At 40.4% G+C, this 14745-nt stretch overlaps 1 protein-coding gene across 3 annotated transcripts in view; it reads right to left on the bottom strand.

The window, feature by feature from the left end:
* Positions 1-14745, bottom strand: part of LOC128986455 (mediator of RNA polymerase II transcription subunit 14-like) — a 36096-nt gene that overhangs the window by 9001 nt on the left and 12350 nt on the right. For 2 of the 3 annotated variants that reach the window (XM_054406833.1, XM_054406835.1), the window contains 10 exons: positions 13642-13801; positions 12655-12859; positions 11990-12147; positions 11213-11450; positions 10605-10751; positions 7864-8001; positions 6912-7084; positions 5439-5633; positions 4160-4405; positions 318-558 (listed from right to left, as the gene is read on the bottom strand). In XM_054406833.1, the coding sequence (XP_054262808.1) occupies positions 318-558; positions 4160-4405; positions 5439-5633; positions 6912-7084; positions 7864-8001; positions 10605-10751; positions 11213-11450; positions 11990-12147; positions 12655-12859; positions 13642-13801 (1901 nt within the window). The remainder of the gene's footprint in view (positions 1-317; positions 559-4159; positions 4406-5438; positions 5634-6911; positions 7085-7863; positions 8002-10604; positions 10752-11212; positions 11451-11989; positions 12148-12654; positions 12860-13641; positions 13802-14745) is intronic. The other variant, XM_054406834.1, reaches the window with a different exon arrangement.

The following is a 14745-nucleotide window of genomic DNA, read 5'->3' as shown; positions in this document are numbered from 1 at the left end:
CCGAAGTACTACATCAGGACAAAATATCAGTCTTATGTTTTGTGTTCCTCTAATGTGTATCTGTCCTTGGACTATAATTTCCACAGGTAAGCTAGCTTAACACTATTACTTTTCAAAAAACTCATTACTGGTCAATTAGCTTTTCTTTGAATTATAAGGGAGTCAATTTCATCCTATGTTAGTCATTGGACAACATAACTTTAAAATAAAAAACCGCCAACAGTAGCACCTTATACATGGAATGTTTACTTATCCACTTAATGACAGAAACCTTCTAGTTGAAAGTACGAATTTGTACATACTAATTAAATACTAACCAGCCTGTCCCATGAAGGAGCCGGCAGGTGAGTGTCCCACGGCACTGATGGCAGGGCCAGGGGAGGAGATAGGCATGGGGGAGGGGACATGGAGTGGGTTGGAGGGAGAGTGGAGGGTGGTGAGGCCGGATCCAGGAGAGGGATGAGGCAACATGGAGGGTGACGGCTGGATGTTAGGCGGAGACGCTAGGTTGAACGATGTAGCCGGCGACGACCCAAAACTGCTCTGATGCTGTTGTGTCTAGACACAGAGAAAATTGATTATAACTACCTACTACAGTGTATCTACAACTAAAGAGTTCCAATTCAAAGGAAAGGAAAAGTGGTTAGGAATTATTTTATAAGAGATGATGTTTGGCTAGCTTGTGGTGCCTGAAAAAACTACTCTAGAGTGCAGGAGCTAATAGATAGACAACCAGTAACAATGCAAGACACTAACTTTTGTCCTGTCCTGATGTAGTGTATATTGAAGAGATTGACATTGCTCTTTGTATATTAGCCACTGAACTCTTTAATTTTCTTAGGTAAGATAGCTGAACAATATGTCTTTTCAAAATGATTCCAAACTAACTGAAAGTGTTGCAAAAAGATTTGGTCCATAACACATTTTTCCCCTGCAGTCACCTGACAAAGTGGGCTTCCTTGCACAGATTATAGTACAGAAATCCTTACTTTAGCGCACACCAGTATTCCAACCAAACAACACAAACCAGCGTGCATTTATTATGCCCCTAATCCATGTACGCTTGAAAATAAGTTGGCAACACTTAAAGATAATTACGACTACAATCAGCTGGAGCAGTGTTGCAGCGTTTCCCGTTTCGTTTGAAATAGACCTACTAATTATTTAAATGATTTATAGTAACTGTAGGAAAAATATAATGTGTAACACGAGTGCAATCTGCCTTTACTGCTCTCGAGACTTTTCACACTCGCCTGTGCGTAAACATTTCTCTCGTGTGCAGCAAAGTGCCATTTCACCCACTAGTTACACAAATAACTATTGCTCATAAAGGCCATAGGACACCGACTACGCTTATATCACCGAGAGACGGTAGCATGCAGATTTTTTACCATGAGCCATGCCACACCAAGATTACCAAGTCCGCGAGAAAGTTTTGAGGTGGGAGGGGGCAGCTTAGAAGCTCTTAGAATTTCGCCTATAGCTAGTAGGCTATTCACTATTCTAGGCAACGAAGAAAAAAAAAAAAAACTAAATAGAGGAAAAATGCATTAGACAAATTTGGTACAATTGTAGGGGATGGGTCCTTAAACAACATACTAAAAGTACTGATCAGTGGGGGTGGAGCTAAGGGGGCTCTAAATGTTTAAATTATCTACAAGAAAGGTCCTATGCACTTTTTTGCTAGGATTATTACTTAAAGAGATATGGAAGAGAGAACATGGATATCAGTATTTTTAATACTGATAATGTGAATTCATTTTCGAGGTGCACCTTTGCGCATGCACTAGACATAACTACTGCCAATGTAGTCTAAAAGAATCACCGTCATGGATGGGGCCACTATGGAGAGGATAGTCGAGTCCCTTTTCCCGGCTCACACGTTGCGCCCACTGCGGGATTTCGGAAGGGTGGATGACGTACCACTTTTCAGTCTTGGAGAGGTGGAGGCGGCCGTCCTATCCCTGAAGAACAATAAGGCTCCTGGACCCGATGGGGTACCCGGCAAAGTTCTCAAAAAGGTTTTGACTATTAACCCCTTGATCCTTTTGCGCATGTACAATGCCTGCCTAGTCGAAGGAGTTTTCCCTTCGTGCTGGTAAACAGCTAGGCTTGTGCTTGTTGGGAAGGGGAAGGGGACCCAGACCTGCCATCCTCTTACAGACCTCTGTGTATGTTGGATACGGCTGGAAAAGTCCTCGAGAAGTTGATACGTTCCCGACTGAATTCAGCCGTGGTCGCTGCGGGGGACCTGTCCCCTCGGCAGTATGGATTCAGGATGGGGCGATCTACGGTTGACGCTGTTGAAGAGGTGAAGCAAGCCGTGATGAGAGCTGAGGATTTTAACCACTACTCTCGAAGGGTTGTGCTGCTTGTCACTCTCGATGTGCAAAACGCATTTAATTCGGCGAGGTGGTGCGATATGCTGGATGCTCTGGAGAACACCTTCCACGTCCCGGCATACCTCATGCGTATCATAGAGGATTATCTCCGGTTCCGCCTCCTCTTGTATGACACTACAGAGGGCCCACGGACGATGAGTGTCACTTCCGGTGCTGCCCAAGGTTCCATACTCGGCCCGGACCTCTGGAATGTCGCGTATGACAGCCTCCTGAGGTCTGAAATGCCTGAGGAAACTGTTTTGGTTGGGTACGCGGACGACGTTGCAGTTTTGATAGCTGCACGTAGCGTTGAGCTGGCTCAGCTAAAGCTGAACCGAGTTATGCGTACTATAAACGCATGGATGACAGACCACGGTCTCTCGCTTGCTTTGAGCAAAACTGAGATCGTGATATTAACAAAAAAACGGATTGACACCATCGTGCCGTTGAGGGTAGTCCAGACCGTTCGTTCTGCCAAGTACCTTGGGATTATGGTGGACAGCAAGCTTAGCTGGCGGGATCAGATTTTCCGTACGGCGGACAAGGCCGCTAGGGTGGTCTCCTCTCTTAGCCGGTTGATGGCCAATGTCGGAGGGCCTCGGTCCAGTCGTAGAAGGCTGTTAATGTCTTCTGTCCAGTCCGTACTCTTGTACGGTGCTGAGGTGTGGGCAGACGCTCTAAATAAGGAGGTATATAGGATGCGGCTTGCCCGAGTGCAGCGTCAGGCAGCACTAAGAGTTGCATCCGCCTACCGAACAGTGTCCGAACCCGCCGTCCTGGTGGTTGCTGGAGTCATCCCCGTCAAACTTTTGGCGGCGGAGAGAAAAGCAATTTATCAGCGCCGTGGGGAGGACCAGGCACGAACAGAGGAACGCACCCGCACCTACCAGCTGTGGCAAGAGAGCTGGGAACAGGAGACTCGGGGACGCTGGACCAGGCGACTGATAAAGCAAGTCCAACCTTGGGTTAATCGGCGGTGCGGAGAGGTGGACTTCTACCTCACCCAATTTCTGACGGGTCACGGCTTTTTCCGGTCGTACCTGTTCAGGATGGGCAAAGCCGTGTCACCCGATTGCATATACTGCCCAGGCATTCCCGATGACGTGGAACATACCTTTTTCCACTGCCAGCGTTGGGAAAGGCCCCGCCTGGAGGCTCAACAGTTAGTAGGACTGCTGTCGGTGGACAGGGTCATACCGATGATGACGGAGGGTGAGGACAATTGGACCTGTGTGTCACATTACATCCAGGGTATTCTCCGCGCCAAGAAGCTCGACCTTGACCGGGATGCGGTGTAGGTCATAAAGTATCCAAATGCCATAAACGGTGAGAGCCCTGAGGGCTTAGGTAACATGTTGGCCTGACTTGAAGTAATGTGACAAACAATTCCAGGTCTGTGTCCAACAGAGTAGAGGGGGTTTTTTAGTGAGTAGTCTGCGATAGATTCAGGAGTCTCACACTACAGGCTGGCTACCTGTGTGCGTAAACGCATTTTCCCTCCTCTCCCTTCAAAAAAAAAAAAAAAAAAAAAGTCTAAAAGAATCGCTCAGAAAGCAGTTGTGGCGGACACTACCGCACGCCCGCGGGCTCGTGGTAGTGCTGTGTGACTTGTCATATTTGTTATTCGCACCCACCACGGGAGAGAGTTTGGTGTGGCATGGCCTTGAGTGTATAAATTCAGGTGAATTGCAAATTTTAGCACTTTACTTTACTAGCTGTATCTTAAGTAACCAGTTGTCATATCCTACCTACTGAACCTCATTACATGTACAACCTACTTGTGATATATTGGTGGTATGTGGACTGGCTGGAGTGTGCGGGTTGCTGCCAGAAGGGGGTGTGAGAGGGGGGTGGAAGCGCAGCCCTCCCTCCCTAGTGTTGGGGGACTGAGGTTGTCTGTGTCCCCCCAGAAAGCCACCCCCCTCCCCCGGGTCCATTGGGACTGGTGAAGGTGGGTTGTCATCTTCTGACTGGGACCTTCTGCGGAACACTGCACTCTCATCCACGTACTTGGACAGGAATGCCTGCAACATTTCAATCAGCTGGGTAATATTTTGAAGTAAAAAATAATTATAATTTTCATGAGCTGGTAAAAAAATGTTATTTAATATTTATATAAGTCTAATGTTAAGGGAACTGATTAACTCAATTTCAAACACTGTTTTTTTTATTTCACTGAGGAAAAAATAAAAAAGAATCCAGCTTTTCCCTTTGACTGCCAACAATTAATTAAGTCTAAAAAGTAAAAATTGAAATATACTGATTTTTCATATACTTGTGTAAAATGGTTGATAACTTAATGTGCAATAGGCATAATCATTATGTAACTTATGGTATAAAGTTATTTATAAATCAGTTTAATAGTTGCTGTAAAAAATAGAAAATTACCCTACTCCTACAACAAAGGCAAAAGCAAGTGCCTATATGAATATTAATAAGTCAACACTTTAAATGGTAATAGTAATTGTAAAATAAGACTGCATTGCATATTGAGAAAAAACTCAACTTCATTGAAGTAGCAATGTGAAACTATTGAGAATGGTAATGGCTGATAAGATAATGAAAATAGAACTAGGAGTACGCTCTGAAGTCGCATATGAGAATGAACAATGGACAATTCCATGCATACGAATAATCGTTCTTAATGGAAATAATTTTATTCTTTCTACAGAATCAGTTGCCCAAGCAGTTTTGATTTTGCTTAAGCCCTAAGTTAGATCAAATTAATTAATAGCTTTCACTAAAAGGGGTTACAACTGTACTTTGGGACATTAAGGCAGGGACCAAAAATGAGGGAATTCACTTTATCATAAGAAAACCTTGGTTAAAGATAATAAGGCAAGTTACAGAAAAGGGAAATAAAACAGATAAACCAAGGCCAGAAGTTAGAACAACTTTGGACAACAGTGTAAAGTTAGGGAAACTTTTAGATAGCCAAAGTAATAGACAGTGCTAAGGATGAGGATAACACTGAGTTGTCCCAAGTATTGTTATATTGTTATGGAGCTTGACTAATTAGGTAATACTAGACAAAATGTCAGACTATTACATATTCACCTTGAGGCCAGGTGTGGGGGAGAAGTCACTGACAACGTTGGTACGGTCAAAGCGGCTGTACGCAGCGTCCCTGAGACTGACTAGGCCACCTCCGCGTAGTCTCAGCTCCAGACAGTACATGCCTTGGTAGGTGAGTCGTATCAGAGTGGGTGACTGAGGCATGATAGTGAATGTCTGCACTGGCACCTGCGGCCTCTGTAACCACACATTACTACACTTTACAACTAATGTTGAGAGCTTTAGTTTTATTACAAACATGAAATTGAGTAAGCACAAAAAACTATCTTTAACATGAGTGCAAGCAGCTCAATTTTCCTAGCATAAGAGCTTGGTCAAGTACTAAGTCAACAGGTCAGACCTGTCAAGCTTTTACTCTCCCAATATTACTCTTACAAAAATTGCATGGGGGTTCGAATTGTCATTTGGTTTTACAATCAAAACATAACCGCTAAGGGTATTGTGGGGAAGCGAGTTGGTCTAGAGGTAGAGCGTGGGACATCAGTTCCTGAGGTCTTGGGTTGAAATCCTGCCAATCACCTATGGACGTTATCCAAGGGATAATGCCACAACCCCTAGGTCTAGCCTGAAGTAATGTGAAAAAAATTCCCGGCTTGTGCCTAACGACCTAGGAAAAAATTGTACTGATTAGCTGTTTTGTCCCTTTTTGAAACCCAAGAGAGAAAATCATACCCCATTTCGTCCTGAAGTCAAAATTCCTTGCCCACAGAGCCCTCTCTAAATATGATGACTCTGAAACCTGTTTCTTTTGGTAAAAAATATAAAGAAAACATAGTTTCGCAGCATCTCTAAAAAGCCGGGTCTTTGACTCTTAATTTGCAGGCTTTGAACTATATAGGGTCCAACAAAGAAACTTTTTTTAACTGTAGACATTACACCTCAACATCTTGGGGTTTTACTTATTTTCAAATTATTTTAAACTCAATAGCCAGTTGCCATAGACTACTAGTCTGTGTGGTATCTAAAGAAAGTAAAGAATCATTTGAGGGTGTGGACTGTTTTTCCCTAAAACTATAATAAATGGTAATGGCACATTCCTACAGTATAAGTCATATAAGCCAGTGATGATAAAATGATAATACGCAGATGGCGATTCTTGAACCAGCAAGGTTTGGATCAGCCCAAGACATTACCTCTACATTACACCTCAACATCTTGGGGTTTTACTTATTTTCAAATTATTTTAAACTCAATAGCCAGTTGCCATAGACTACTAGTCTGTGTGGTATCTAAAGAAAGTAAAGAATCATTTGAGGGTGTGGACTGTTTTTCCCTAAAACTATAATAAATGGTAATGGCACATTCCTACAGTATAAGTCATATAAGCCAGTGATGATAAAATGATAATACGCAGATGGCGATTCTTGAACCAGCAAGGTTTGGATCAGCCCAAGACATTACCTCTGCGCTTCTGTGTTTGGTGTCAGACATTGTGACATTGACGAGTCTACTCACGGAATTGTGTACGCCCAGCTGGGGTATGGTGGGTAGTTTGCTGATGGATATGAGGGGCTCGTAAGTCTCATGCAGCAGATGTACTATCTGAGCGAGGTTGCGGTGTCTGTTGAGATGAGCCTCTAGTTGTTCCCTCAGAAGAGAGTGGGCGTTCACACAACTGTTGCTGCCACCTGTCCACCACACACAAGCTTAGGTTCCTAATTGTTCAGACTAGAGGTGCAAGTTTGATTTTCCAGTTTAGCCTAAAAGCTCAAGTGATCTAGCAGTAAATAAGAAAATAGAGCCAAGTTAAACTAAGACTTTAGATAAAATACCCTGATCCGCAAACCCAGAAAGCTTCTGAAAAAAAAATTCTCGGCCATAAGAAAGCTTTAAACTTGATCTTTTTCCAAAAGATTGACTCGAGCTCTGCTTGATCAAAATTAATAATAAGGCTCCCACAAACCTCTAGTTAAATAATTAAGGACAGTAAGATATACAAACTACAGTAAAAGTCAGCTAATCCGGCATCTGATGTTCCAGCACTTCAATAAGCCAACACCAGCATAGTTCTAAATCTAAATTAATCATTTTAGCAATTTTAGAGAATTTGTCAGATTTGGAAGCAATGGTGGATGTCAGTTGTACTCAAAAGAGTTCAAGAATGGGTAATTTATAAATTTTGTTACCATTTTACATCGCAAAATAAAATAATAGAAAGCACAGTAAAACACCAAACAATGGCCTGCAAACGAACAATTTATTTTTAACTAACTATATTTAGCAGTACTTCCCCTAGTTCCGCTATAACGACAATTTTAGAAGACATCCAGAAAATCCCGCATAGCCAAAGCACCAAAAATGCTGGATTAGCGAGCTCCACAGTACATTGAACTTAGACCACGTATGAAAATAAATACCACATCAAACATAATGAGAAATAAAGTTTAACTAATGAAATGAAACATACCAAAGACCAATGTGAAGGCCTGTGACTGACTGTTCCACTGTACAGTGACAGTAGCTCCTCTCTCAGGTCCGTAGCCCAGCACCAGCTTGCTGTAACTGTAGGACTTGACAGTCACCATGTTGGACAAGTTGTACTTTTCTGAAACACCATTACAACATATGAAAAACAGGTTAAAGGTGGCATATTCACAGGTCTGACTCGTCCTTTATTGTGGATGACCGAGTTTTGGCTTGCTAAGCCATCCATAAGCCATCAGGGCTTAAAATTTATTCATCTCTCAGTGCCATCAAACGATTAATATCCATAACATGGCGAACACAACACAAACAAATAGAGAATACAAAACAGGACATAATGACAACTAGGCATAGAATTTAATGTAAACGGTCAATAAGAACATTCCGCAACTGCGATTGCACTGTTATTGGCGTGGGAAGTTTCTAGTCCGTAAGGATGCCATCGAGGTTCTTGTCATTCGCCTATTAAGTCTGATGATGTTTTGATTTGAGTGTCCAACTGAAATTAATCAACTCTTACAATCTTTTATATGTATTTACATCCTTGTGAATCAACAGTGTGTCAATATAAATAATACAAGTGTTGTTAGTAGGGATGGGTCGGTTGTCGGTTTTACCGGTTTATAGCAATAAAACCGGAACCGAGAATTTACATAAAAAGTCGGTTTTGGTTGATTGGTTATTGTGCAATTGGTTAGGAGAACATAAAAGGTTTATCAAATGTTTGTTTACCGACTTTCATAATTGATTACTTTTAGTGATGGGCGGATCCAAGAAAATGTCGGTACCGGATCCGGATCTTGAAAAATTCGGATCCGGATCCTCGGATCCGGATCCAGATCCACACTGTCATAAGGGCGGGTGAAAAAAAAACATAATTAACAGAATACAAATTTAAATCATACTGTTTAAAATTAAATTGGTAATGTTTAAAGATTAATTACATCTTATCTACAAAGTAATCTCCAGTTGAGCTCATAATCCCTCATTTTTCAAAATCATAAAATGAAACTTTGTCCTATGTTTGCACGACCACCAAAAGGGTATCTGTGTATACTTTACTAAAGTTCGATCTTGAGTATGCTATATCGTGGTTTTTCATGCAGCATCCAATTTATTTATGCTTGAATCACCTATTGTTAATCTCTTCCTTAAATTCGTTCCAGTTCCACAGTACTGATAGGCTGGTATGTGAAGTTCTACAGGTAAAATACCCTGTGTCTGTGTACAAGAAGACTGTACTGTGTTCTAACTTAGAAAAATATTAGATGGGGGAGTCTTGACTTTTTTATTCACCCTGTATGGACACAGATAATCTTCTTGTACACAGACAAAGGGTATTTTACCTGTAGAGTTTCACATACACGGATATCAGTACTGTGGACCTGTAACGAATAACATAGACGTATAAGCAAGGGGTGATCCAGGCAAACAAGACCGATGTTTTCCCGATTTTAATACTAACACAAATCTGTCTGTATCTATGTACATTGTACAAGACCGATTAACCGGATAACACGATGGTAAAAATTATTACCGGTGTAAACATTACTACCGGTTATTATTACTGGTTTAGTAAACATTATTACCGGTGGAAGTGCATTTGCCCAGCTAGCATTACTGTGGACCTGGAACAAAATTCGGTGGTAAAAATTATTACCGGTGGAAGTGCATATGCTCAGCTATCATTACTGTGGACTTGGAACTAAATTCAGTGGTAAATATAATTAACGGTTGAAGTGCATATGCCCGGCTATCATTACTGTGGACCTGGAACAAAATTCGGCAGTAAAAATTACTACCAGTTGAAGTGCATATGAAAGGCTATCATTACTGTGGACCTGGTACTAAATTCGGCGGTAAAAATATTACCGGTGTAAGTGCATAGCCTATGCCCAGCTATCATTTCTGTGTACCTGGAACTAAATTCGGCGGTAATAATTATTACCGGTTGAAGTGCATATGCCCGGTTATCATTACTGTGGACCTGGAACACAATTCAGCGGTAAAAATTATTACCGGTTGAAGTGCATATGCCCGGTTATCATTACTGTGGACCTGAAACAAAATTCGGCGGTAAAAATTATTACCGGTTGAAGTGCATATGCCCGGTTACCATTACTGTGGACCTGAAACAAAATTCGGTAAAAATTATTACCGGTTGAAGTGCATATGAACGGCTATCATTACTGTGGACCTGGTACTAAATTCGGCGGTAAAAATTATTACCGGTTGAAGTGCATATGCCCGGTTATCATTACTGTGGACCTGGAACACAATTCGGCAGTAAAAATTATTACCGGTTGAAGTGCAAATGCCCGGTTATCATTACTGTGGACCTGGTACTAAATTCGGCGGTAAAAATTATTACCGGTTGAAGTGCATTTGCCCAGTTATCATTACTGTGGACCTGGAACTAAATTCGGCAGTAAAAATTATTACCGGTGGGAGTGCATTCCAGCTCGGATCCGGTTGTCCGACATCCGGATCCGACCATCACTAATTACTTTGGTAATGAAGCAATAAAAAACCGATTAACAGTCCCAAACCCACTATTATTTATATAGATGATAATTATTAGACATATTTTTTATGCACTTTCAGTAAATTTAATAAAACGTACAATGCAAATTAAGAAGTTATTCAAAGATATGAGGAGCTCTACATTCAGGTGGAATTATTTTTCAAACACGAAAATCAAAAAGTAAGGAACTAAAATCTTACCTATTCTAAAGTACTCGGCCAACTCATCCACCAAACAGTAAAGCTGAGCAATCTGAGTCCAGTCGTTCAGTAGAGCATCAACAGTCTTGCCAACATTGTCAGCTGATCCCATCTCATATTGAAAGTAAACCGGCCGGCGCATACCTGCTGGCATTGCATTCATCATCAGCACATTACAGTAAAATACCTTTATGTAGCCCTAATTAAATTATATATAGATCGTTGATTTACAACTTACAGTTATATAGGTCATGCTCAGCAATAAAAAAGACAAATTACTAATGTTCAACTGAAATATTTTTACTTATTTTATTTAGTAATAGAGCATGGAAACATTCACACTCAAACAACAAGACGATTGCCGAATGAAAATAAAAGGTTTGTTAACTGTGTCACTTTCCAATCTGTTTTGTTCAGAAGATATCAACAACAGCTAATACATGCCATAGCAAATCAAGATGTCTTCAGGTAAAAGTGTCAACTCAAGTAAAAGGAGAATAAGATTTGCTCAACTTCCTGCAACATAAACTGCTGTAGGCCTAGTTGTATTTCCTGCAGGGGATGGCTCCGAACATTTGTTAATTGTTAAAGACCAATATGTCAACTACCTTGCTCCTTGGGATGTGTGGTGGCCAGAGGGCTGCCGTAAAGTACAAACTCTGCCATCCAGCTCTTGACCTTGCCATGCACCCTTATAGATACTGAAAGTAGCCGCTTGAGTAGAGAGAACCACCCGGAAGACTGCGCCAGCCCCGCAGGTGGGGGAAGCTGTACCAGCCTCAACACCAGCGCGGTAGCATTGGCCTCTACTTGCAGACCTTGGTGAGAGATCTCCCTCCGAGTCAGCTGTTGACAAACAATAATACAACATACAACCTTTGATAATGGAGTAAATATCTCATTCTTAATTTTAAGTTGTTGTTTTCATTATCTCCTGGAAACTTGGTGCTGTTACAGTTTGTCCTAGAAATGTACATTTTATTGATAAATTACTTTAATTGTGTTATTTAACCAGATACTGCTATGCAAGCAAAAGCCGACGAATGAGTCTGATCAGACATATACTAGGGAAGGAAGATACTGCATTGTTAAAGCAGTTGTGGAAAGAAACCTTGATGGAAGGAGGACCTATTGGGCGTGCCAAAAGAGATGAAGTGTTCAAAGATATGAGGAAGATGGGAGTCATGGAAGAAGATGCTGAGGATCAAAAGGAAAGGAAGCATTTAGTTGGTGAGGTGGTGAGACTAAATACCACCTAGAATATTGATGGCCATGGGAGTAAGAGTAAGTATTTCAATTATTGTCCTTATTGAAAGTTTATGCGTTGGATTTTGTCATTGGTTCAAGAGCATCTGGTTTCAATTATAATTCATCATCAGTCTTACCTCTTGCGCCAGAGAGACAAAGGGTATCCTCTCATCACACAGGGCCACAACATGCGCCAGTTCTGGTATGAAGTAGGCTGGACTCTTGCTGCGCCGACTGGACGGGTCATTACGGCCTCCTTGTTTGCGCTTCGACCCACACTTCTCATTCTGTTGTTCTGTGATAAAACAAATTGTGGAAAATGAATTAAGATTCAAATATAATTGACACTCACATACATTTAATTAGGAAAGCAGGCTTATGTGAATATAAAAGAGTTCACTCTTGCACAACAAACACAAAAGTTTTAAACTAATTAATGAAAATTCTAATATTTCGGTGTCACCATTTTCCTACCTTGCATGGTTGAAAATGCTGTTAGTGGCAATGAAATATTCTAGTTTTTGTGTATAGGCCTAATAGTTTTTTTTTGTATTTTTTACCAGAGTGGATGCTTTCTGGTTCAGGTACATGCATGGTATCCCAAAAAAAAACCTTAAGGCCACTTAACGGCCCGATTTTCAATGTTACATCCTTAAAAACACTGGCATATGTTGTGCTCTATATCTTTAGGACAAGGCATTAAGAGAAATCAAAGCTATTTCACAACTATAAAGATTAAACTCAATACGAACAAAAATTTAAGAGCCTAGAATTTTCACTCTATGTACAGAAGTTAACTTACCATCAACTGACGTGAAAGGCCCGTGAGTCGTCACAAACGTATCAAACTCTATAAGTGTGAGTACCCTGAGGTACATTTTGGGGATCTCCGTCTCAATGGTATCATCATGAGGGCTATCTTCAATCGAGGAATGTTTGACCACAGCCAAGTAGAAATTGCATTCCATTTCACAAGGTAAGCTTTCTTTCTCTTTAATCTCGACAACCTACATGAGAAATAATACTTATTTTATGTAAGACATAATTTTATCTTTAACACAATACAAATTACATATACACCCCTTTGAAGCGGAATGTTTTATGTTCATTTAACAAGTTTCAGTAATTTTCTCAACTGACAACATTTAACAAATACAGCAGAGTCTCAACAGGTTATCCAAAATTCTGTAATATCCCTATGACGAACATGTGCGATAATATTGCATGCTGAGTATGATTGAACATGTGGCAAGTGCGTCAAGACAACCTCTTCTGCTGCCCCTGACTGTAGTTACACGCGACTGCAGAGACATTCACTTGACTGCTACTTCTCATGCATAAACACTCAGTTTATTACATAGTTTGTCATAACTGCATACCCTTCTGCTCTTCTATGTTATAGTGTAAAACAAGATCCGTGGATGAGTGGACAAAATATAACTTTATCTTATATTACAGTAGCCTAATTATGGTGTAGTGTATTTTTTTTTATTTTAAGTTCCAGTATTTTGTAATGATGGATTAAAAAAAGAGAAAAATGAGTAATTTTAATAAAAGATTAACTGATAGCGTCAAATAGGTTTTATCAAGAATGAATTTAATTACTAGGCCTTATATGATTTTTAACATGTTTAATATTGTTTTTACAATTTTCCAAGTTATCCGACCTTGCCACAGGTGTAGGTCCAATAACACTAATGTGATACAATGTAAAATGTGAATGTTCTGAGAGGAAAACTCACAACAAACATAAAACACAACTTATAAAGCCTGATGGACATTAACTGACCAGAATGACGTTGGGATGTTTGTGGAGCTTGACAAACATCCTGTGACGGGAGAGTTTGTTGAGGGGATGGTCTGGATGGAACAGTAGAGGCAGTCTCTCATATGGGGTGGCTGGCAGATGTTGTAGAGTCATCTCACATCTACGCTGGGTCATCCAGTACCTACACATTCCAAACATCACTCTCAGTCATTGTGAACATATTGTAGACTACCAAAATGTAATAAAAAAATATAAAAAATCTATGTTTTTTTAGTTTTTTTTTTTATATTTCTGATACTTAAAAAGTTAGAAGCAATAGTTAAGATACAATAATAGATGAGGACAAATATTTATGGATTGAAAGTTCACATACCAGACTATATTTTTATTTTATGAAGCAACCATAGTTTCTACAGCTTTGTGATACAACAGAGGATGTTAATTATCGTATTAAGAACAAATACCAATACAATAGTTAATTGTGTAGCTAGTATGGGAAGTGGCACTTTGCTGCATATGAGAGAAATGTTTACCCACAAGCTACAGGCAAGTGTGGAAAGTTTCTCGAGTGCTGCAAAAGCACTTTGCACTCGTGTTACACATTATATTTTTCCTAGTTACTAAATCATTATAAATAATTAGTCTTTTAAACACTGTACAACACGTTTTTAGGTAAGGTTAAATCCAGGCGTTGAACGAAATGGGAAACGCTGCACCAGCTGGTCGTAGTCATAGTATCTTTAAGTGTTGCTGACTTATTTTCTAGCCTACAAGTACAGTATTGCGTGCCTAATAAAAGCACTGTTTTGTGCTATTTGGTTGGAATACTGGAGTGCAGCAAAAAAAAATTAGTGCGGCAAAAGTAAGTAAATGCATCAATTAGCAACTTGTCGTACTATAATCAGTGCAAGGAAGCCCACTTTGTCAGGTAACATTAGGAAGAAATTATTTCCAAACTAATTCTTGGGTTTAGCCTATGTACGACAAAATATAGAGATAATAGGATGATAAACCATGGCTCGATAAGACCGCCACGTACACCTGTACTGGGGGGTGATGTGTTTTTAAAAGCAATGGCGCATGCAGTAGAACGTGGGGAATTACAAAATAATTTACGGGAAGTAA

The sequence above is a fragment of the Macrosteles quadrilineatus genome, unplaced genomic scaffold (genome assembly GCF_028750875.1).
Source record: "Macrosteles quadrilineatus isolate MER2022 unplaced genomic scaffold, UCM_ALF_1.0 Scaffold_2__2_contigs__length_208266976, whole genome shotgun sequence".
NCBI lineage: Eukaryota > Metazoa > Arthropoda > Insecta > Hemiptera > Cicadellidae > Macrosteles > Macrosteles quadrilineatus.
The sequence above is the reverse complement of the archived record's forward strand: the minus strand, read 5'-3'. Positions and strand labels throughout refer to the sequence as shown.